The sequence below is a fragment of the Corapipo altera genome, unplaced genomic scaffold, assembly GCF_003945725.1.
Source record: "Corapipo altera isolate COAL_440 unplaced genomic scaffold, ASM394572v1 112, whole genome shotgun sequence".
Lineage (NCBI taxonomy): Eukaryota > Metazoa > Chordata > Aves > Passeriformes > Pipridae > Corapipo > Corapipo altera.
The window spans coordinates 3,590,526-3,614,645 of NW_020884899.1; the positions used below are offsets into that span (position 1 = coordinate 3,590,526).

Below are 24,120 nucleotides of genomic sequence, written 5' to 3' on the forward strand. Positions count from 1 at the left end.
TCCAGCTGCACATGAATGACTGTTTCTGAGCCCTCACATTATTTCAAGGTTTGTGCAGAGGCCTTGACTAATGGTGCATAACATCTGAGAAGACAATGTGTTGTGGCAGGTAAAGGAACGCAGAACTGCTGCAGCAACTGTGAAAAGGGGAGATGGCAGAGAATGCTTCAGGAAAGCATTTCAAATGCCAGTTTCACTGTCTTCAGATGCAAATTTCTGTGCATGGCAATAAAAATCGTTATTTGGTGTCAGCACTGAATCAAAGGCTGTGTCCTGGCCAGTTCCAGTGCAGAGCAGGCAGGGAAACTCTGAACTGAAATGCCTGACCATCTCTTCTGCCTCCTCTTGCTGTAGGAAAATGGCTCTGTCCGCAGCTCATGCCTTGTGTGCAGGCAGTTGGTGGCTGTCTTCCTAGAGCACACAGTGCACGCAGAATCAGTCGGTGATACCTTTATTAGAGAAGAATTTATAATGAGAAATCACATCTGAGAGGCAACAGAACTCTGTGGGTTTTTCATCCTTTCAGCATAGGTCTTAATGTTGCAAGTTTGGTTTTGTTCAAATCTGTGTTGGAGCACATGAAAGAGAGATCCGCTGCTCTCGCAGGACACCCCCTGACTCTGGTATCTGGTATATCTGGACATGTACTATTGCAGTGTCATTGCAAGGGGTGGTGCTGGCCCACGCAGCAAAGCTGCTAAGATTACTTGAAGTCTGGTAGTCCTGTCTTTGTTGTGCCTACTTCTGTGTCGGAGCCAGGGGAATCCTGCCAGCTGTGTATCTGATATTGTGGTGCTGCAAGAAGCATTTATTCATTTTGATTTTTCACTCATTGTAGCACCCATCTGATGTACGTGTCTTTGGAGAAAGGTATTAAAGCCCAGGAGAAAATATCATAAGAGAAGTCACAGCAGAGAACAATTCCCTCTGACTGTCCTACCTTTTAAAGCCTTTCCTGCACATGGAGCAACCAGCAGGACATTTTTCCCTGCAAACCTCTGTTATTTTAGTACTTGGTACTTACTTTTGCAGTACGTTGCTGCAAACTGAAGCGTGTCAACAAACAAGATTGGTTGCATCTCTTCTCCATAGCTGGCTCCTCACTGCTGCTGTGTTACCTGTTAGAGTCTTTTCTCATCAGCAAAAAAGCTGGGGCTCTTTCTCCTGACCCCCATGCAAAGTGACATGATGAGCTGTGGGTGTCACTGTTCAGGTAACACAAAAGCAGAGCTGCAAGTTCCAGCCCTAGCCTGGTCCTTGTGCTCCACTGTCCTTCAGATCTCTTTCCAGGGCCTCTCTTCTCCTCCCAGCTCCAACACTAAATATTAGAGCAGCGCTAACCAGCTGCACTTGTCCCAGAAAGCTGGCAGCTTTCTGTAGATGTCTGCCACCTGCTGAAAAGGGGACTTGGAAGGAAAGTTTGGTCCCGCCCTTGCTGCCTGCATAAGCCTGAATGGGGGGCTCAGCTGTTGAAAAAATCTGTTTTTCTTCAAGTAATTCTTCCACAGAACTGTCTTCTTTCTCTCGAGGCCTCTGTTGGAAATAGCACATTTTGCTGTGTTGTCTCTGCTTGCAACAAGTAATAGCAGCCATGGTTTAACATGCTCCAGCTCTGCCATTGCCAGTTTTTGGTATGCTGTGTCTCTGCACCACTGTCAGGAATCCAACTGGATTTGTCTGTGCTGGACAGTCACCTGGTAGAAAGAAACATGCTGTTTTCTCACAGCCGGAGCACAACCTGTGGCCTCTCCAGTTCTCTACACCCCCATTTGTCTCTGTCTACAGGAACTGCTTGAGTTTTTGCTTTGCAGAGGCAGCGCTCAGGGTTTTGGGGTTGCTCTGGCAGGATCAGGATCAAGGTTCCCTGGGCAGATGGGCTGTTTAGTGCAGCTAACTCAGCAGTGCCCACAGCTGCTGTGCCTGGGGTGAGGTGGGGGTCCTGCCTGTCTGCGACAAGGCGCTGAGAAAATGTCATTAGCTGAGAGGCCTAAGGGGGGAAGCTGTGCGTGGGGGGGCTGCCCCCGGCCACCAGCAGCTCTGCCCTGCCCTGCCCAGCAGCCTCTCGCTCCAAGCACGGCAGGGAAGAGCAGCACCGACCTCCTGCCCACGGCTGTGTGGTGCCAGCATCTGTTGTCATGACGACGGGGTGTCGCACCTGCAGAGCCGCTGTTTCGGGTACCAGTTTGTGAGCTGGATTTGTCAGATCATTGGTGAGGCGTGTAAGCCCCCGGTCACCTTGCTGGGGGGGGATGATCTGCATTAACCATCCAATCAGGCATCAGCCGGTGGACACGGGAGTGACACCAATTCAGAGCAGACAGGATTTTACCCCACAAGCATATTGTGTGTTGTAGCCTCGTGAGATAAGAAACAAAACCCTGTCCATCCCCACGTGGGGGCCCAGCACGACCGTCTGGGTTCCTTCCCCAAATAGGTGCTGAAAAGCACCTCTTGTGGCACCACCAGCCTCAGTTCTGGCACTGGCCACTCAGGCATTGCTGAGATGATCCCCTCTCTGCTCCATCGCTGCGAGACACAGGGAGCACAGCTCAACCCTCTGCTGGGGGTTGCTCTTCTTTAGCTAAAGATTTTTATGGCTGTTTACAAAGCACACAGTAGCCAACCCACCTGAGGTAGGGCCCAGAGGCAAATTGTCATCTCTAGCACTGCTATTTTGAGTGTGAGTTTGCAGCAGCAGCAGCTGTCAGCTGCATGAACGCGTCCCTTTCTCCTTTCAGATTCTCTACAATAGCCAGAGTGTGGAGGTGGACGGCCACTCAATGAAGAAACTCATAAGTGACCTCCAGCCCGACACGGACTATTCTTTTGTGCTAATGAACCGTGGGAGCAGTGCTGGGGGGCTCCAGCACCTCGTCTCAATCCGCACTGCTCCTGACGTCTTGCAGAGCAAACCCATCGCCACAAACAAGTACATTCAGGAAGGAAAATTCACACTCACCCTTCCCAAAGTGCAGACCACTGTGCCAGTTAGGTAAGTGCCGTGCCTGGGTGGAAGAAGGTTAGGGGTGGGGGCTAGAGGTAGGGAGGGAAAGGCAGGGTAGACCTCCGCCAACCTGTGGATTTTATAACCTGGGACTGAATTTCTGAGCAGGCTCTGGTACAGAGCCAGGCATTTACCCATGACATGGGATCACGCTGTTGGCTCTTCCTGAGCAAATATTTATGTGTAATAAAATTAAGACAATTCTCTAATAGTTTGCCCTCACCCTGGTGGGTATACTCCAGATGCTACCAGCAGAAACATGGTTGAGGATCAGGAGGGACTTTCTCTGACACTGTATAATATCTTTTAAATAAATAATGCCTAAAGCCTCAAGGAGATTAAAAAAGTGAGTTTGTGGAAGTCTTATTCGTTACTGTGGTATCCTTGTGCTGAAGCTCAATTCCCCCAGGGTTCTTGCTACAATCCGATTATATAAATGTCCTTCTCACAGCTCCTACACCACCCTCTGGAACACAGTCTGTAGATCTTCATTATCCTAATGAGTGCTAACGGGAGTATTCTCTTCTCTGGTGCAGCTGGAAAATGAGCTTTTTCCTTGCTGAGCCCTTTTGTTGCTTGCAGGGCAGGGAAAAGGAGCAGGTCAGCCCTGAGAGGCACATGGCACACATCATTTGGTGACGTGCCAGAGGCTTAGGGTCCAATCTTTATGCTTTCCTTCCTTCCCAGGTGGTACTACATCGTGGTTGTGCCAGCAGATCAGAGCACCAGCACCCCGACTGCTCGGTGGCGGACACCTGATGAGATGGAGCTGGACCAGGTAGGAATTGTAGCAGCTGCTGTGATGGAAGTGGTTCCCAGGTGGCCCAGCACACTTTCCCCAGGCCTCCTGGCAGCAGCATGGATGCGGTGACACAGGTGCAGGCTGCCCATCAGAGGTGGGAGCTGTGGGATGGGTGTCCCCTCAGCCTTTCTTGGCTGGTGACAGCATGTGGGAAGGGGGCTGGAGTCAACCAAAGGAGGAGCCACCTCCCAAAACATGCTCCCTTAGGAGACCACACTTGAGTGTCTCAGAGCTCTGATGAGAACAGATCCTGTCTCAGGTCAGACAGTCCTTGCAGCCTCTCTCAGCTGGAACGACCATGCTGATTTTGCAAACAAGCTAGGAGAGAAAGGTTTTGGTTTCAGTTTATTAAGCTGTTTTCTCAGGAAGCTTTTCCCTCTCTGGGTAGGACCTAAGCCTGCAGTGTAGATAAAGAGTTCACTCTAGTATCTAACAAAACCTGCAGAGGTCCCTTCATGCAGGTTTTTATGGGCTCTTTCTTCCCCACACACACCATCAGCCCCAAAGCAAAAAGGAAAAATTCCACAAAATCACACATAGAAAGATCCATTAAGAGAACAAAGTTGCAAACTTGAAGTACTCAGAAATGACAAACCATGAGGAGCTATAAGTCAGCCCTTATCTTTATTTGAATGATTACAGTCTTTTCTGAGAGGTCTCAGCTCACAATGTGTATTGGTGGATCTGTTCTGCACATGAAGCACAACTGTGTGGTGGAGAAGCATCATCCCCAAGTCTCCTGCATCTTTTCATTGCAAGTTTACCAACATCACAGATGTCACAAGAAATAGAAGACCGAGATGAGAAAGGATGGTTTGGTTTTGAGCTTTAGGTGTTTGAAAGTTATCAAGACATCTTGTTCCTATCTGTCTCATCCAGCCTCAGGCAAATGATCTAAATTTTCATTAGAAGCCACTGTCTTGCATGTTGTGATTTTTTTGAGTGCTCATTTTGAGATCCTGGAACCTCATTTGCAAAGCCTAAGCATCTCCAGCTGCAGAGAAAGTCAATAGCTGGATACAATCAGTGCTATAAAGATAATACTGAGTTTTCTTTAAAAACAAAACAAGCTGATGTCTTTTCAATTTGACATTCAGAATTGTTGGACATTTTTTACATTAATGTCTCTGCGTCTCTGTATGTGTAAAATTAGGATAATCACTTTCATCTCACCTCACATGGGTGTTTGGAAGATAAGATCGTTAATGTTTGTGAAGCACTTGTAATATTATTGTGATCAGCACCACAGAAAAGCCCATGAGGAAATTATTAATTTTGTCTTCAGAGCTGAATTTGAATAGTAAGCAATAAACAAGGCCTCAAGCTGCATAATGCAAAGAAGAAAACAAAATGTGGAATATCTGCCCTTTGATTAAGCACTGTCTGTCCTGTGTATTGAACAAAGCAGGGGACTTAGAGAAAAGATAGTCTGTGACCATGCAGTCAAGGCTGGAGCATAACACACGAACACAAGGCAGCTGAATTAATTTTGCACAGGCAGTATTAATTTTCTAATTTTTCAGAATCTGAACTTTGCAAGCCTAGCAGTCTTTTGATGCAGTCTTTTGCTGTGTGATACAAGTGTAAGTGGCAGAAGCCTCTAGCAACCTCAGTCACAACTGGAGCCCTGTGGCTTCATGCCCTTGCATGTGGAGCTCTGCTTTCTGCCCCAAAGAGCTCAGCTGTAATCTCAGCCAGATACAAGAGGTGGGTGTGGGGAGCAAACTCCACACTCCAAAGAGTATCCTTCTGCCTTTTCCCCCTGCAGTTATAGGGACACTTAGTTTGTAACTGAGATTTCTCCATTCTTTTCTTTTCCTTTTTTTCCTTTTTTTTTGGTGATATCGTAATGACAAGCCACAGCTTTCCAAAATTACTCTAACATGAGTATTAATAAGAGAGCAAGGATGGTCTGTCCGTGGCAAAGTGTAAGGGGCTTCTTACTTTCTTACCCAGCTTTTCCTTTTGAGAGAGTGAGCTCAGCTCAGCAGTGTGGTTTTGTGTGCACATCACTCTCCCCAGCCCTCTGATGTTCCCCATCTGCCCTGGCAGTATTGCACTGATACATTTCTGTGTGAAATGTATTTCATGCCTCCTTTTTCAGTTTGAATTAGAATTTCTCTTCCAAACCTGATATTAATTTCCATTCATTGCAAAAAAAAGACCTTTAAACATCTGAGAATCTTCTTAGCAGTACAATTGAATTTCTGCGTGTTTATATCCTTTTTCATGAATTTGTGACTATGAAATTTGCCAGTTTTACTCTGAACATCCCGTGAAATCTGTTACCATTCTTTGTGATTTACACAAAGCTCTGCCTGCAGCACAGCAGCAGGTGAGATACCGAGGCACTGACAGAAGGGAAAGACACGGCAAATGTCACTTTTTCCCTGTACATCAGCACCAGCTGTAATTCACATCCAGCATCCGTAGAGAGTGTGATTTGCTGTCCAGACCAATGTTTGGGCCACAGAATGTGGCCTGATTCCCTCGCAGCCCATTAACTCGAGGGGACAGTCACAGCCAGGCTGTTTCAGCCCTAACATTCACCATGTCAGCTTTCCAGGACTCAGGATTCTTCTAAAGCTGTGATCTTGGCGGAGGTGCTTGCAGTGAGGGTCTGCAAACAGATGCTCCAGCAATGCCTAAATGGATAACACATGCCTCTGGTTTCTTAGTACCACCATATCCAAATCAAACCCAGTATCTTCTCCTCCCTTCCTTCCCTCCTGCTGAGTCCTTCAGCCAGTAAGATGACAGTGTAAGGCGGTGTCACGCTGGGCGAAGCAATAGTGATGCACCTTGTTTGTCCCCAGTTGCTGGAGGCCATAAACCAGGGGAGTCAGAGCAGGCGCCAGCGACGCCAGGCAGACAGGCTCAAGCCCTACATTGCTGCTCAAGTGGATGTGCTGCCCGAGACCTTCACCCTGGGGGACGAGAAGAACTACAAAGGTTTCTACAACAAGCCTCTGTCTCAAGACCTGAGCTATCGCTGCTTCGTGCTGGCCTCTCTGGAGGATGGGGACACGGTAAGGACTTTCTGTGGGGCGTGGGCACAGCCTGTCCCAGCAGAGCTGAGGTGGGCTCAGTGCAGGCAGGGGGAGCAACTGCTGCGAGCTGAGGCTGCTGTGGGAGTTAACTTGATAGATGGTGTAAATGGCGCATGTGTTCTACGTAACAGATGAGAGTGGAGGGCAGTGTGTCAACAAACACATTCTGCACAAGCTCAGTTGTGGCTTGCTGGGCTGTGCTCAGAGCAGAGCTTGACACACGGTTGAGATGGGATGGGTCCTCATTCTGCTTTGGTCCAAGTAAGTGACTGTGGAAAACAGCCCGTGAAATCTTACCCTGCACAGCGGCTGCTGAGACTGCAGTGAACAGGATGTTCCCCCTGCAAACCTGCCCTCACAGGCCCTTCTCTGCCCAGAACCTCGCCTCCAGATGACATCTGCCCTAGCAAACCTGCCTCCCCTCGCAGTGGGTCGTCAGCAGGGCAAAGGTGCATGCTTGCCTCCTGTGTAGGCATTCCTGCTCCTGCATCTCTCCTTGCCAAAGGCTGGAAGCTGCTGCCAAGCACACGGGGCCTGGGCACGTGAGCGGGAACTGAGTAGCTGATGCAATGAGCAGGGAGCAGCACAGCAAGACCTGTGCATCACTGTCCAGCTGTAAACACAGAGGGCAGGAGTGGTGGTGGCAGCAGTGTGTAAATAATGGAAATAATAGAGATGCACAGAATCCTTTGGTCAGCTTCCAAGCCGTGGCTTCCGTCCTCAGCCTCATTTGCTTGTAATGGCTCATTAAGGCTGGTCGAGTTCTTCATTAGTCATCCAGCTCACGTGTTCTTGTGGCAAGATGTGCACACTGGTGAGGGAAGGAAAGTCACAGATTAGCAACAAGGTAAGGCAGAGGCCTTGAGATGAGCTATCCTGACAATCCCTGTCAAGAAGAGATGACCTTAACTAGTTGATCCCAACTATAATCATCATCTCTTCGCTAGCATAGATCTGCCACAGCTCTCCAATGAACCACCAGGCAGCAGTTATTATACTGCTCCTACAAATCTCCTATATACCCTGCTCCTGCAGACCACCTTTCTGCATCCCCTGCTGCATCACATCCGTTTTCATTTGGAGTATGAGGCATTCTGTCCAAGCTGTGCACTGTCTCCCCTACCCAGCTCCTCTGAAATTGCTTGCTGTGTCTCTAGTGTCAGCAGGAGAGCATAACATTGCCATTCTTCAAAGGCAGAGGGAAGTGTGGTTGAAACACCATCTCTGGGAGCAGGGACACCTGCACCTCTCAGTCTGCCTTTGGAAATGCCACTCAGGTAACAGTCCTTCTGATCTCTTCTGCTTCTGTCTTCTCTTGGAAGGAGACGCCTCCTAAGTGTGTCCACAAAAATATGAATTATGAATGTTTGGCCCTTGCACAAAGCTTTGGAGGTGGCCACACGTGTTACCTTGCTGCACAGGTCAGGGTGCTCCTTCCCTCCCCTCCACCAATGCACCCTAACCTTTCTGGGCAGTCACAGGCAAAACCTTTGTGTCTTCCTCACAGAGGAGCCACTTGCCCATGCAAAGGGGAACCTCAGGCCTGCTGTCCCATCCTCTCAACACCAGTACAGCATTTTCTTGTCCCTGCCATGCTCAGAGCTGTACCTGACTCCCTGCCCTGTTGTTTGAATTGGACAGGGGGATGTGGGAACGTGCAAATGGGTTGCAGTGATCCTGTGCAGACTTCCTCTAGGAACAGAACTAAACCAGGAGCTGGCAGCTATTTCACAGGCATTGAAAGAGGGCCTTGTAGTTTTATAGACAAAGTGGCAACCACCTCCCATGGCTTCTCCCCCAGACAGCAGCTTCTCTGCTGATAAGTCTGAGGAGAGCTGCTAGGATGCTGCACTAGTGTGGGCTGCCAGAAGGATGTCCCAGATAAGAGTATTTTCTGTACTCCACACGTTTGAAATCAGGCTGGCTGGGATCAAGGGCACCTGTGAGAGAAGATCAAGATGAGCATTTATGGGACACCAGCACACTTGATTTTTCCCTTTCTTCTCCTCACATATGTGCAGATATGAATTGCAGGTTTAAACTTCGACCTTAAAGCAGGAGATTTATAGATCCACAGGAACCTCTTCAATGACGTAAACTTTGTGGCGGGAGCAGAGTGTTTCTGGCTCCTTAATGCCAGGCAGCAGGTGCTGCTCAAAAGCCACAGGCACGGAACTGATACGGCTCTGGCCCTCTCTAAGAGGGGGAAAGGATTTCTTTTTGCAGCATTTAACCCTTCTGACCCACCAGCACTGAGCTGTGAAGGTACAACACTGCTCCATAAGCCTTAGCAACAGCAGCAGAACAAGGTGCAGTGTCATTTTTCTGCAGGAAGGGTTTGGGTCTCTGTTAATTCCATCTTGCAGATGGGGCTAGAAAACTGTCCCTTCAGGTTATAAATCACGGGGCTGCCAGATTGCAGAAGTCTCTGGAAAGGAACCTGTAAGAATGAGCCTCTTTCTAAGGTCTGTTTATCAGCTACATCAGTTCTGTCATTTCATTCCTTTAAGAAAACTGCCTAGCCCAGCAGGGGTTTTCCTAATATAGCCCTGTCCTGGAGAGATGTGTTGATATCAGCACAGCAGGTATTATAAACCACTTAGGAATCATCAGCCAGCCCCATTGTGCAATTGGTTGGGATTCAAAACCTTGTGATTTGGCTCTGAGAGAATCCAGGGATGGCAAGTGGCTCTTAGCTGGGCTGCTCCAGTTTGGCACCTCCAGGTCGGGTCTGCCAGCCACAAAGTTGATGGCACTGGGAACATTTCACACCTGGGGAGTTGCTGCCACTGAGAATGTTTCATACCAGGAAGAAACTGTTGAAACAGCATGACCTTCGCTGACGCCAAGAGAGAGAGTATCTCATGGTATGTTGCTGGGGTTTGAGAAGCACGACCATTCCTACAAGCCAAAGGCAAGGGCAAACTCCTGCATTTCAGGGATGTAGCTGTTGCTTTAGCATAATGGATGCTTGCTTTTCTCTCCCTCTTCTGCCTGTACTGTTCAGAAGAGATATGCAGCCAGCCCCTACTCGGATGAGATCGTGATGGAAGTGGCTTCAGCAAAGCAGCAAGATGAACCAGAGATGCTCTGGGTGATGGGACCTGTCCTGGCCGTGATATTAATCATCATCATTGTCATTGCTATACTCCTCTTCAAAAGGTGAGATCCAGTCCAGGACATAGCACTTTCGGCACGAGGGCTAGAGGTGCTGGCACCTTCAAGACCTTCCTTGTAATCTTCACATAGGGGGTGCTCTGATAGGCAGTACTTGGTGGTCATGGGGAGGAGGAAGGTCTCTACCTGGCACAGCAGAAGGCTGCTTTATAAAGAGAGCAGATGAGCTGGAAGGGCTGATAGTTAATATCAGCCCCAGGACACAGCTGCTGTGGATTCTGGAAACATGAGCAGTGTGACAGAGGTGAGCAGCTTTGTCCCTAAAGCCAGTCTGACTTCTCTCTGGTCACACAGCTTGGATTGGCAGCCTTGGGAGCTTCTCTAGTACTGGTTTTCTGTGGAAATTGCCTGCTTGATCTCTGGCAGGTGCCCCCACTCCTGTGAATTTTGACTGAGGAACTGGATCTTGGTGGTGAGAACAGGACACGGATGTGACAGGCTGGAATCAGAGTGGAGCTCTCTTTTGGAGGCCTCTCAGTCCTGACTACTGGATCAGAACCATCCACACACTGTGCTCCCTTTAGAGGCAAACACCTGCTTTTGCCTAGCAGAGCAAAGTTGTAACTGTAGCGTGAGATGACTGTTAGTCCTCCAGAGGAGCCACAGGTTGCATTTGCACGGGTAGCCTGTTCAATTACAGTGGGTCATTCCCTCCCTACCAGCTCAGCTCTAAGGTTCTGCTCTTCCTGGGCTCTCTATTTACATATGTCTCTCTAGCTGGGGAGGGGGGATGGCTTTGTTGTCTGATTAAATGGAACTCTGCTGTGCATGTGCAGTCAGTGCCTTTCTGTGTCAGTGATCATCTCCTTTCTTCTGTTCCTGCTTTTCCCTGGATCTAGTAAGCAAGAAAGGTATGAATCCATTTTATCTTCTTGTTTTGCTAAAATATCAAGTCTATTTCCTTTTTTAAAAATCAAGCCCGAAGCTACTAAGGGGCTTCTTTGTTTTTGGGAGTATGGAGCATGCCAGCACTAGATGTTTACAAAGACTTTGTTTCCTCAAAGGTATCAGCCTCCTAGCAGTTGTCAGCCTCTTACAGCTCTCAGGGAGAAGTTCCAACGTAAAGACTTCCCAGATTGTTTTTGCAATTACATTAAGAATAACAAAAGATATGGCAACACCAGCAGTTAAAGGGGTTCCTTTCTTTTCTCGGTCACTTCAGTCTGAGAGCTGTTCCATCATGAATGCAGGTGTATTCTTGCAGTCTCTAATGAGGATGCTTTGAGGCAATACCAAGGAACTGAAAGAAACAGCAGGTTTGGTGGTTTTTAATGAGAGAAGATGGCCCCAGAAGGGATTTCTGTACCAGGGCCCCATGGAAGATATTCCCACCTTGGCTTGTCTTAGCCCATGGAGCAGCAGCATATCCCCTTCCAGCACCATATCCCCTTCCAGCATCACCTGCATGCTCAGGGTAGAGCTGTGGGTTTGGCTGTCCAGCCTCTCTTTGGAGGCATTTTCCCCCAAAGATATCTGTATGTCATATTGACAATGGCAGATCTACAGTGGGAATGAGCATCAGTGGATAGCTTGGGATCTGGAGAATGGTTTAGCAGTTGCCCTGACTAGGCTAATGAGAGAGAGACAAACTTTAATTACGTGCTGTGCCCATTTCCAAGAAAAGCTGGCCCACTTTGTTCAAGGGCTCAGGGACTGGTACCCAGTAGCACATTGCACATCCTGCTGTGCTCCTGGTAGGAGAAACACTGATTTATTTGTTTGTCACGTATTTTCCTTTCTTTCTGTCAATGCTCTCAGTCTTTCAGCTCTTTTGTCTCAGTCTAGGCAGCTGGAAGGCTTCTGATGCCTCAGAGTAGTGTAAGATACTTCTGTATGTTGGCAGTGTCAGGGTCAGCATGGACTCAGAAGAGGGTACTGCTGTCCTGCCCCTGCCCAACATCCCTCTCCACTGCTTAGGTATATCCACCATATTTTTAATCTACAGCAAGAAGTGGGACTTAAACGTTCACTAGAAACCCTTCTTGCAGTATTAGATTTTCCTTAATATTCACTTGTCCACTTTTTGATTGGATCTGTCCCTGCTTTGCCTGTGAATTCCAGCAAGAACCTGAGGTGGTGGCATCGCTCTAGGCATAAATATAGCATGAAGAGACAACATTGTATTTTATTGTTCCATTAATACACGCCTTGGGTGCCTTCAACCATTCAAGACATATATTAATGGCCCAATAAAACACACCCTGAAGAGCCTTTACACTATTATATTATAGCATTCTGTATTTAAATATTTCTAATACTTGAAAAAAAATTTTATTATATCCTTCCACTACAGGAAATAGTTCCTAGAGACAGTAAGAGGAAACAACATCTGCATTTTTTGTAATAAATATTATGCAGAATACCACATTTCAAAGTGCCTTGCTAATCAAACATCTGACATTGCTTACATATGATCTTTCCTGTTTCATAGATGGGATATTGGAGGCACGGAAGATGATGTGACTTGCCCAGAGCCCCAGGGAGCCTGGGATGGATCTGAGTATCTGGGATGCAGGGACCCAGACTCCTTCCCAGGATGGTTCATACCAGTCTCTGCCAGAGCTCACCTGCTTGTTTCTGCCCTCTCTGTCCATAGGAAAAGGGCACACTCCCCCTCTTCCAAGGATGAGCACTCCATTGGCCTGAAGGACTCTCTCTTGGCCCACTCCTCTGACCCAGTTGAGATGAGGCGACTCAACTACCAGACTCCAGGTAAGGAGCAGCTCACACTCTTGCATCCTGCCTCCTCCAGTTCCCCTTTGCCATGTCGCCACGCCAGAGGTGGAGTTACAGTCCTTCCCACCCTCCAGCAGCTCCACAGTCACAGTGGCACAGAGGGAGCTTTAGTCCAAGGATGTCCAGGTGTCTGCTGTGTGGGTTGCAAATCCTTCTCCCTGGCCCTGTTGCTGCAGGCCTGCAAGGCTGGGGAGCCTGGATGGGGCCAGCCTGTTGTGTGGTGTGTGTCAGACATTCCGTGAAGCTCACTGCAGTTGTCCTGAGCCAGGAGGAGCCTCCACGCAGTGGGGAGCGCCCGTACCTGCAGTGGTCCCGGGTACTGCGCTGGCTTGGCCTGGGCTGGGGTTCAGTGCCAAGCACCACTGCTGCAGTGCTGGCCACATGGGCTGCATCTGGGGGAATCAGGAGGTACAGAGCCCTCCTACTGCTGAGGGTGTCCCAGCAGCTTCATCCTGGCATCTTTGGCATGCTGACTCTCCTGCTCTGCTCATCTGAGGGTGAAGAGAAGAGCTACATGCAAACTACATTGCTCCCCAGCCAGTGCTGTGCCCCAATGAAGGGCACTGCTGGTCAGGGTGGTCTCAGTGCAAAGGATGATAGTCCAGTAGAAGCCATTCTCTGCCTGCTGGTTTCACTGGCCTGGGGTGCCTCGGGCTGTAGCTGGTTTGCCAGCCAGTGGAGGCAACTGTACTTCACACTGCAGAAAGGTCTTGTGCTGCTGCTTTGTGCCTGCACATCTCTGATGGCACCGAAAGCACAGTACCTGTCATTGTAGTGATCAGAGACAGGCTCGCCCTGACTCGTTCAGAGCCTTTCAGAGAGTCCAAGTCCTAGATGAACTGAGGGAGCGCCTGGGCTTTTGTGATGGAGGGAGCAGTTCAGCAGTAAATGAGGCACATACAGCTCTCTTCTAACTTGCAACTCCTCCTGGTCTGTAACCTACTTTCCTTTTCCTCCTGCTGCTCATTCATCTAAGAGCTTTCATCTAACCAGGAGAGTTTTGGAGGGACCATTTCCTGATGTAAAACTGCTGTGTCTGGCAGTGGGGGCAAGAGGAGCAGTCTGACTCACATCTGGGGTGAGCTTCACCAGCACATCATCTTCTATGCCCAGGCAGCTGTCAGAGGTCCCTAGTTAGTGCATCTCCCAGGCAGGACCGATGGCACATCTCAGGGACGGGAGGCAGCAGCAGCCTGGCAGTTAATTGGCCACAGCACAGGCCAGCGTGGTATTGCAGCACGGGAGGAAAGTGCTGTGGGGAGAAAGTAAGGCACCTGTGCCAGAGGAGGAGCATCTCAACAGGCAGATCACTGGGAGCAGCACTAAGGAGGGGGTCACACACAGTCAGCAACAGCGTGCAGCTTCCTGAGGAGGAGCACAGTCTTGAACAGGGTTACTCCAGGATGGTTATGAACGGGGACAGGCCTCTGTGACATGTCTCCATGTGGGCACAAGAGCCATCTTTGCTGTGTGCTCGTGGTTTGCATTGCACAGGGGATTGTGACAGGTCAGGCTCATGTCTGCTCCCGTCTCCAGCAAGACTGGGGTGTTTGCAACAAGGATATCCCTTGCTAGAGCTATAGCAAGGGTCAAGAGTTACCATCAGAGAGAAGAGGGGTCTGGGAAATTTTCTTTTCCCGTCTGTGCCTAAGGATAAGCCAAAGATGCTGGCTCATTTGGTGAGTTTGCAGAGCTCTCTGGAGAGGCAAAAACAAGCCACAGTGCCCAGTTCACTTGAGACAGCAGCAGGGGCCTGGGACACTGCCAGACAATGCTCCTCCACCATGACTCAGCACTGTGTCCTCCTCCCCTTCTCCCCCCTGCATCACCTGTGAGTCTCTGAGGGGCAGAAGTGGGTGTCATGCAGTTAGAAGTGACTGTTCCAGCTCCTGATGAGCTTGTCCTCATTAATGAGGTGTATGAAAACCACCAAGCCCAGTGGGTCCATGCTGTTGCCCCTGTCACCCGCCGGAGGTTGAGGCAGTGCTGTGCGGATGCACTGACAAGAGGTGCTGGCCACCAGCCCTGGTAGCTCCCTGCTGGAGCGTGCTGAGCAGGGAAGACTTGTTTAATGCATAATTAATTGGGCTATTGTTATTAAATATTAAGCTTTCTCGTTTTTGTGGTTCCTACTTCAGACAAGGGTTTTCCCCCCCGTTGGCCTGCCTGTACTAACATACTGCTGTGCCAAGTCACTGAGAGGATCCAGGACCAGGCAGTGTCCCAATACACCATGAAATGAGGCTGAGTTGTGCTGCTGATGAGCTGCGAGCGAGCTGGAGGCTCAGGGACACTGAGCAGAGGTTGCTGGGGCTGAGTGCAGTCGTTGTGGCTTCCAGCCAGCACAGATGCCACCTGTACCTGCCATCTCCTGGCCCTCGCTGGCTCCCCCGGGGCACAGGGCTGTGGCCAGTGGTGTGCAGCCAGAAGTGTAGCTCTTGGTGTCACATGAAGACCCCTGTGCTCGCTCCCCAGCAAGTAGCTCCAGCTCCATGTGTTTGCCATCGGGGGATGGCACTGGCCAGAGCCAACAGCCCAGGGTGCAACAGCCAGCTGGAGAGCAGGCCCCTGGGCCAGGCAGTCGGTCCTGTGCAGGAGGGAGGCTCCCAATGCTGTGGCAGACGGTGCTTTCCTTTGCATCTTCATCTCTTTGTCTTTCCATTTCTGAAGCTCTGCAATGATGACTAAAAGCTAATGGGATTTCTGTTCTTGCCCCATTTCTTTTCTTTGCAGGTGCCAGTGTCGCCTGTTGCCCGAATATCTCAAGTTAGTTTTAACTCCTGTTTTTATCTTATGACACCTTTTGCTTTTTCTTTCACTTTCTCTCTCGTCTCTGTAATTTTTGTTTCAATGTCATGAAGGTCACCCTCACCTACAGCAGACTGTAAAATGGCAGCGATTTCACTTTCTGACATGATGTGTTGGGGCCAGGCTCGGTACTGCTCACACGGCACTGCAGCAGCTCACCTCAGCACGGTGCAGAAGGAAAGGCCCCAAGTGCTGGGCTGCCAGGAGGCTTCTGCAGCAGCCCATTGCCTGCTCCCACGCCACCTGCCCCCTCAGAGTGTTGTGCCAGGCTCTGCCGTGGCATCAGGCCTGCAGCTCGCTCTGGGTAGGGACAGAGAACCTTGGCACTTCTGGAGGGGGTGACCAGCTAGGAACCCCAAATGGACAAATCTAAGGGTGCTCTTCAGCCCAGTGGTTGAACACGCTCTCCTTCTACCTTGGGCAGACTGGTTACCCTAGGCTGGCTGGGTTGCTGTGTCGTAGAGTTAGGCAGAACACAAGCCAAGGGACACTGATCATCTCTGAACTGCTGTGCAGTTCTTCTCCTTGGCAGTGTTGGCACTGAATTCCCGGGCACAGAGCAGAAGGACTTACTGCTCTAGAAGGTTGGAGGGAGTAGTGCCAGCCTGTGGGTGTCACTGCCCCTTTAATGCTTGTCTTCTGAGCTTCAAGTTCACCCTCAAACAACCATGAAAGCATAGCCTCCCTGCTGCTGGATGTACGAGGCATCTGTGTGCAAACAGGAATGGGGGAAGTATGTGGGATAAATACTTCCCCCAGGAGCAGAGCCAAGGGCTTTGCTGTCTGCAGCCCTGCAGGCATTGTGAGACCTCTGAGCCCTTCTAGCCTGGTGGAGAGCTTACTGTCCTCTTGCCAGAGCAATTGGAAGAGCATATTTAAGTCCTGGCAAAGTGTACAAATGTCCTCCATCTTGCCCTGCAGTGGCAGTTGTTCTAGGTTCACCGTAATGGGATTCCAACCACTTCTTTCTCCCCATCTGCTCTTGGAGCTCTTTTGTTGCTGCAACACAACCTTGGCCAGCAAAACTACTAGTTTGAAGAGACCCCATTGTATTTCTCAGTTGAGATGAGGGTCTGCAGCTCTGCTGTGGTCTGTGCCATACTTTGTACATAACCACGTTGGGATAAGCACATACTGTGGTTATGTTCCAGTCTCTTTCTTCTTCCAGCCCCACACTTCTGCCTTGGCCCCGCACTGTTCTCATCATTCAGTTGTTCAGTAACAGCTCTGCAAAGGCTGCCCCTGAGCTACAGCCTCAGAGCTCTGTCACCAGCAATCTTTGTGGGCCTGCTCAGCCACCTTGGGGATCCTGATGGGTGAAGGGCAAACAGAGGACCATATGCAGAAGGACCTCAGCACAAGGCAGAAGAGGGATATTTCCTTCTCCGTGTGTCCGTGTGTTCTCAGGCCGTCCGTGGATAGTTCTGCACTGTCAAGTGATGGCAGGACGAGTGTGTTGGATCGGGTCTTGCCTGTGTACAGATGTTAGGTGCTTTTTGCAGAGGTCTGAGGTGTAACACTTCCATGTTATCACCTCCTGACTTGTCACCACTGTGTCAAATGCCTGTACCCAGCCTGGGGACTGCTCCATCACCTCAGTGGCCCATCACTGCCATCTGCGGTGCCATTCAGTCTCCTGAGAGATTGAAAAGCTCCTGGCTGTGCTCCAGCCTTTCTCCCTGAGTGTGAGTGAACAGCTTCAGCCTATTAATAATCATTATTACCCATGTGGGGTTTCTGGGAAACCCACAGAGCAGCCGATGGAGTCACGAGCCTTGGGATTTGGATGAGATGTTTCACAACCACGTTCCTGCCAGTTCAGCATCTCAGCATCAGAGAAGGAGGTTGTGATAGTTGAGCCCTGAATCCCAGGGCCCTAGTAGGGGCCCTCCCAATCCCACATGCACACCACCACAGTGGTGTGGCATCTGTGGGATCCCCTCCTCTAGGCCTTTCCCCTGAGCAGGGCTTTGGCTGTGCCCAGGATGAACCATCCTGCCTTAGACAGGGCAAGAGTTCTGCCATGGCTTGAGCTGCATGCCAGCTCACAGCAGCCTCCTAAAGGCTGCTGGAGGGCACGTCACTGCACATGGTGCCTTGCACGAGCCAGCCCAGAGGAGCTGAATTTTGGGCCCTGGAGCTGGCTCTGCCTCTGGAGCATCACTGAAAAACATTTGAGTTATGCATCTGCAGGCAGAGCTGCTCCTCAGCTCTCAGAATGTTGCACAGTGTCCAACAGGGGAGCAGCCATTGCTCCTCCATGGGGCCCTTCTCATCTTTCCCTAGCTCCCTGGGGACTGAGGCAGCATCTCCCTACCCAAAAAGCTGTGCACACGCGCTGCAGAGGTTTCGTCTGGAGCAGGTCTGGGCAAGTTTCTTTTTGGCTAATGCCATTGTTAGGGCTAAGCAAGAGGATCAGCCTCAGCCCTTGGCAGTGAGAGCACCAGAGGATCGGTGTGTTCAACTTCAACCCATGTGGGAGCCCGGGAAGCGCAGTGACAGCGTATCCTTGGGCTGTTCCTGCCAGGGGCTGTCCCGAGCCCCTGCCCGCTGCGTGGCCTGCTCTGTGTGCCCGGTGGCTGTACTGTCCTGGCTTGCTCACCCGGTCATGCACATTCTGCACATCACCTTTCTGTTCTGTTCACCGAACCGTGTGCTCTGACAGTGTGTGCCGCATGCCATGTGGTCTCGTCGACCTCCCATCCATCCTGCCCAGCGCTTCACATGGTCACACGTGTCTGCCTCGCGCCCACTCTTTGGGTTTGCTGTGCACATGCCATTGTTGAGCCTCCCTGGGCCATGCAGAGCCATAACCTCTCCCTCCTCCCTCCTTGTCTCACTTGCAGGCATGCGTGACCACCCCCCCATCCCTGTGAGCGACCTCGCCGACAACATCGACCGGCTGAAGGCCAACGATGGGCTGAAGTTCTCCCAGGAGTATGAGGTGAGCGTGGGAGCGGGACGGGCTGCGGGGCAGAGTGATGCTGGCCAGGACCCCCAGCGGAGAGGTCTTGATGAAAGCTGAGCTGTGCCTCCCCTGCAGCAGCACCGCCTGGGCAGGCCCCACGCCAGCCCTGGGAGCCTGCCAGCCCCAGAGCGGTGGGAACTCGCCTCGAGCAGTTGTAGCATGGCTGGTACAGCATGCAGCAGAATGCACAGCAGCCTGCCATGCTCCCACCATGGTTACAGCCTTAGAAGTGAATGAACAGCCTGCCTGCGCTGTCACTGATTACTTTGTTCTGCTGTGTGAGGGCTGCCCTCCATCCAGGTTGGCTGAGGTATTTCACTCCACAGCATCCTGTGCCCCTTCACTTCCATCTACATTCAAAGCTTTGCTCTCTGTGCCATCCTCTGATGCCAATGAATATGCATTTGAGTTTTCATTCCTGCTTCCCCTTCTAATCTCCCCCTGAACACTGTTGGACTGTACTGGCATTAGCCTGTGCCATTCAGCATCTCTGCCACCAGAAACTCTGCTAATGTCCCACTGCCCTGGAGTAGTCCCAGTTCCCCTCCCTGCACAGAGCTCTCTCTGCCCTACAGCCCTGAGCTGCAAACTCACCTACATCACTGAATCATGCTCCTACCCTGGTCCATATCTCTGGTGGAGCCCCTGGGTTCTGTACTGTAGGTACTGTATGCACCCACCACTGATGCTGCCTTTGCTCACACACACAGGCACACACTGGGCATTTGGTGAATCCCTCCATCCTGCACTGCACCTCTCCCAGCCCATCCCTGTCCTCCCCAGAGAACAACTTGCCAAGGGGGTGCACACATGGAGGGGAAGTGGCTGGCTTGCGTGAGGGCTGCCTTGCATTTCTAGGCGCTCTCCAGGCTGCGTGATTGGGTTGAAACTGTGTAAAACTCTGAAAAGTTCCTCTGCCGCCATGAGAGCAGCAATGGCAGGATGATGTTTTGCTGTGCTTACATGCAGGACCCTCTTGAGCTGCAGGAGACTTGTAAATAAACCCCCACTACTATTAAAGAGGGAATAAATTTAGGAAGCGTTCTTTGCATGTCTTATCACTTCTGTTTGAATTGTTATCTGCCTGTGCCTGTGGCCTCCCCTTCCTGCACCATACCTACACTGATCCATGAGATGAGATCATAACATTTGCCCACGAGATAGGATTATGTATGCCAGGAAAGGGAAAGCAGATGTTGAGAAGGCAAGGGACCAATTCCAGCTAGTTCAAAGGGTGTGCTGTGTGTATCGGAGGAAGGCACAGAGCTCTTTTTTGCTTTGGGATGCCAAGATGAGGGCTTTGGCATCCCTCTGCATTCAGCTGTCTGAACGAGAGAGATGAGCTACACCATTGCATTGCAACTTGGGAGATGTTTAAAGGAATAATGTGCTTCCCTTGCAGCTACCTGTGTGTTCATGTATGTCCTACCAGTGGTGCCAAGGTGTGCAGTCATATTTCTCCGCCTTGGGCTTTTTGTTTCCAGTCCAGCTCAGATGTTAAGCAGGGCTGTCCACAGGCAGGCTGTGGCTCTGCTGCACGGTGTGGATTTGGCAGGATCCGTTGTCTGTGCACTCCCATCCTCATACTAGGTCTGTGCTCATTAGAGCCTGCAGTGTAATACTGAGCTGTGGGAACTGTTTTGGAAAAAATGAGCATTAAGTAAATTCTCTTAGCTGCTTTCATGAGCCTCTCTCTTCTCATTTCTCTTTCTTTAGAATATCATGGCTGGTTGAGAGCACCAATCAGTTGTACTTCTCATGTTGAAGCAGCTATTAAGTAGCTGATTGTTGCATGTAATTTTTTCCCCTGGATTCTACTGTGTTTGACTCCTCATCAGCTGGAAATCACTGAACATGACAGGCTCATACAGTGTTTGACACTGGGATGGACCCCAAAGCAGAAGGGGTTGCCCCTTGTTGGCATGTGGGGATCGATACGATCGTTTCCCATTTGAAAAGAGAAGAATCCTGGACTGAGTTTGCAGAGAACAGCAGCTGCCTGTGCAGGATTGCTGCAGCAGTGGGTCTGCTCTCATCCTGGTCCCTGTGTGCGTGGGCAGAGCAACAGCTCCCTTTGGGGCCTGCGATGGGAGGGCTGGAGGGCAGGATGGGCACAGCATGTGCTGCTGAGTAAGGGAATCTGCAGAGTGGATGCGGAAATAGCTGAGGTGGGAGGGGAACAGGCTGTGCAGCCCCGTGGGAGCCCGAGACAGGAACCACACTTGGGCACATACTGTGCATTTCCAGTAAGCGGTGATACAGTCCCTGGGACTGTGTGAGCCACAGACCTTATGCAGAGCTGAGTGGTGACCCAGCACTTAGAGAGATGGAAGCCCTGACCCTGTTCCCCATGGCATGGTAGTGCTGCTGGACTGGGCATAGCACAGCTGAGCAGGGAGACCCAAGGGAGGAAGGCATTGCAGGTGAACCCCCAAGGCCCATTTGCTGTTTGACTGTGCTTCGGAATAGTTGAATTTTAAGTGTTTTTTGCAAAGTTGCCTGTCAGCCTAACATCTCCATGGGGTGCAGGGCTGTTTATAGATGGCTCATGTTCCAGGAGCGGTGGCACCACAGGCAGAGAGCAAATATTTAACAGCACTTTTAACCACCGAGGCCAGCTGGCCCAGAGCCATCAGTCTGGCACTTGCCTTAGTTGTGCAAGCAATAGCAGGGTAGCCTAGACACAGGTGACACAAAACAAGACCTGTCAGCACCTCCCCACACGCCTGGGAAGGGAGCACGGAAGGGTGGCAGAGATTTCTCACAGCTATCTGACCTCCATTCCCACAGGTCAGAGAACAAATAATATTGCTCACACCGGTTTGCCACCCCGCGTGGCCGAGCAGCCCGTGTGACAAAGCCATCACAGAGCAAGCTGTGAGCTGGCTGCAGCCAGAGCAGGCTCAGAAGCTGCGGGCCAGCCCTCTCCCCTGGTACCCGGGAGCTATCCCAGCTGGACCTGCTGGTACCCCTGGTGCGACAGGAAAGGCTGAACTGCAGGTGCTGGGAGCTGAGCCGGCTGCAGACACAGTTAACTGCTGCCAGCTGCTCTGGTGTGGGGCAGAGCACAGCCCCACCATGCTCCCCGGGCATGCAGCAGCTGGGGAGCAGGGTACAAGAGTCTGGCAGGAGCTTCTGGCCTGGCTGCACCAGGATAGTATTTCATTTTTAGTGTACACTGGGAGCTACAGTGAATTTACAGTGTGGGACTAATGGAATTAAGTAGAAGGGAGGCTGAGCCCCATGACTGTGGACCTGCGGGCGGTGGCAGGCGCTGTCGCTGTGTTGGAGCTCCTCCTGTGGGCACCTTCCCACGCTGCAGCCTGTGCACGGGGGGCAGGCTCCTGCCCTCGGATGGTGCAGGAATACCTGCACTGGTACAGACAGGTGTGCACACACACACACTGCGTCACACACTGCAGCTGTGGGATCCAGCAGGCTGAGTGCTGGTGTCCCCTTTGATGCTGTTAGCAAACACAGGACTGGCTGGCTCCAGCCAGCACTAGTTCCTGCTCCCTCGTGGCTGCTGCTGTTTCTGGGCTAGGTCCTGCATCACTTTTCCAGGGGAAAATTTTTTCCTTACATCCGAACTGCAGCTTTTGCCCCTCATGCCCAGTCCCTTTGGCATGTCCGTCCAGTGTCCGAGGCCCCTGGGAGCAAAGCAGGCTGTAGGTGATGAGAACATGACAGTGTAGCACTGCCCAGCACATTAGTTCTTGGTAATCTTTAGGTCATGTATGAGATTTGACTGTGCTCTTGCTTCCTAGTGTAGTGGGGAGGCTGCAGACCCTTCCTCACAGTTTTCTAAGGAGACAGACACTGCTGGCCTGCCCAAACCCTGTGTTCACTTGCGTTTTCCTTAAAGCCACTGTGGACATTGCATCTCCCTTGCCTGTAGTCCTGGCAAGGCAGCTTAGATGGTGGGAGAGGTGCTTGGGTCCCTGGAGCCACTGGACCCAGGAGGTGCTGGACCTGGGGTCCAGATAGCACCCAGGGAGCCGCTCGTTGTGGGTTTAATGGGCTGATTGGGAAGCTCCCTCACGCAGCACTCACGTTCCGGTAATAAGAATAATAAGGCTGAAGCACTGCCAGCGATTGATTCAGAAGCACATTATGTCCTCATTTGAGACGCAGCAGAGATTGACAGTGGTCAATGCTTGTGCTAATGTGGTTGATTTCACAGGAGGCCGGGAAGCACTCACTGCCTGAGCACCTTCCCACCCCCGTGCCCTTGTGCAGCCACCTGAGCTGCTGAGCAGTGCAGGGTCTCGGCTGCCCAGCTCCTTGGCTGCCACAGGCAGGGCCAGCCATGCTGCCCCAGGGGTCTGCCTGCCAGGGCTGCCCCAGGGGTCTGCCTGCCCGGGCTGCCCATGCCTGCCAGTAGCATAGACAACAGCAGGGACTTGGCATATGGAGGGATTTTGGAGCTGTGCTGGGGAAGGGGTGCAACAAACCCAAGGTGGACTGTATCTGAGAGATAAACTGGCACCCGGGAATGTTTTCAAGGCATTTGCAGAGTGCTCTCAAGTCTGTCGAGGAAAGAGCCTTTTTCCAATCCTGTTTCAGTGGTCTGACTCTGTCTTTATGGCATTAGCAGCAGGAATCCCTGAACTACTTTGGAGAGATTGCTCTTTGCACTTCCATGCTGGGAAGGAGGAGTTTCACTAATTGGGCTTTTTCTTAATTTGTACTTGCTGTCTTACAGCATCTCCCCTGTCACTTTAAAGCAAAGTAAAACTAAAAGTCATGGGGCTTTTAAGTTTGTTCCTGGCTCATTTCCTTCCAATTTCCTAGCCCTTCTGCTTTCTAGGAAGAATGAGTTGAAAGTGTTACTCTGATCAAGTTTTGGGATGAAGCAGTAATTCCCATGAGCCCCAGAAAGGAACGAGAGCAGATTCCCAGAGCCCAAGCAGTTGTGGAGCAAGGTGGGGAGACAAGGTAGTGCTGCCACAGTCAGGGGCTGCAAAGCATTGTACGGAGATGGGACAAGACTTGCCAACCACCACTCCATGTGAGGGTTCCAACTGCTCTCCAAGCAGCCCATCATGCTCCAGTTTATTTACTCATTTGTTTGCCTTAAAGGGGGGAACAGGTGTACATTAATTCATCATCAGAGTTTAAATTAAATCATTTTACTTCTAAATGAGTCAATAATTTGCAGGAGTATTTAATTAGAGCCTCTTTGCACTCAGGTGCTCTATTACTTCTGACTTTCTCACCTGTTCGCCCTCTTAAGAGGCTGATGATGATTAGACCATTTCTGCACATCCTCATTGCACATCAAAGCAATTAACCCTAATGGCAACCCCTTGATGCTCCTCCTTGGTTCTGGGGGCTCTTGGCAGCCTTGTGCCTCCCTCCCCCGGGAAATAACTCTTTTTTCTGCTGTGGCAGGACATGGACTTGCAGTGCAAAGCACACTGCCCCACACAGCTCTGTCGCCCTGCAGCCGTGTGGCAGTGATGTGCGGTGTAGATTGTGCACCAACAACTGCACTGAGCTCTGCCTGCCTCTGCTGAGGGGGGAGGACTTGCTCCAGCACCCACCTGTGCCCACTGGGAGTGTTCACAGGGTG

General features: G+C 51.0%; 1 protein-coding gene across 19 annotated transcripts in view; it reads left to right on the plus strand.

The window, feature by feature from the left end:
• Positions 1 to 24,120, plus strand: part of PTPRF (protein tyrosine phosphatase, receptor type F) — a 287,109-nt gene that overhangs the window by 241,994 nt on the left and 20,995 nt on the right. For 9 of the 19 annotated variants that reach the window (XM_027649322.1, XM_027649312.1, XM_027649310.1 and 6 more), the window contains 8 exons: positions 2,739 to 2,992; positions 3,692 to 3,782; positions 6,623 to 6,835; positions 9,864 to 10,018; positions 10,873 to 10,884; positions 12,630 to 12,745; positions 15,503 to 15,535; positions 18,424 to 18,521. In XM_027649322.1, the coding sequence (XP_027505123.1) occupies positions 2,739 to 2,992; positions 3,692 to 3,782; positions 6,623 to 6,835; positions 9,864 to 10,018; positions 10,873 to 10,884; positions 12,630 to 12,745; positions 15,503 to 15,535; positions 18,424 to 18,521 (972 nt within the window). The remainder of the gene's footprint in view (positions 1 to 2,738; positions 2,993 to 3,691; positions 3,783 to 6,622; positions 6,836 to 9,863; positions 10,019 to 10,872; positions 10,885 to 12,629; positions 12,746 to 15,502; positions 15,536 to 18,423; positions 18,522 to 24,120) is intronic. The other 10 variants (XM_027649315.1, XM_027649318.1, XM_027649321.1 and 7 more) reach the window with 3 other exon arrangements.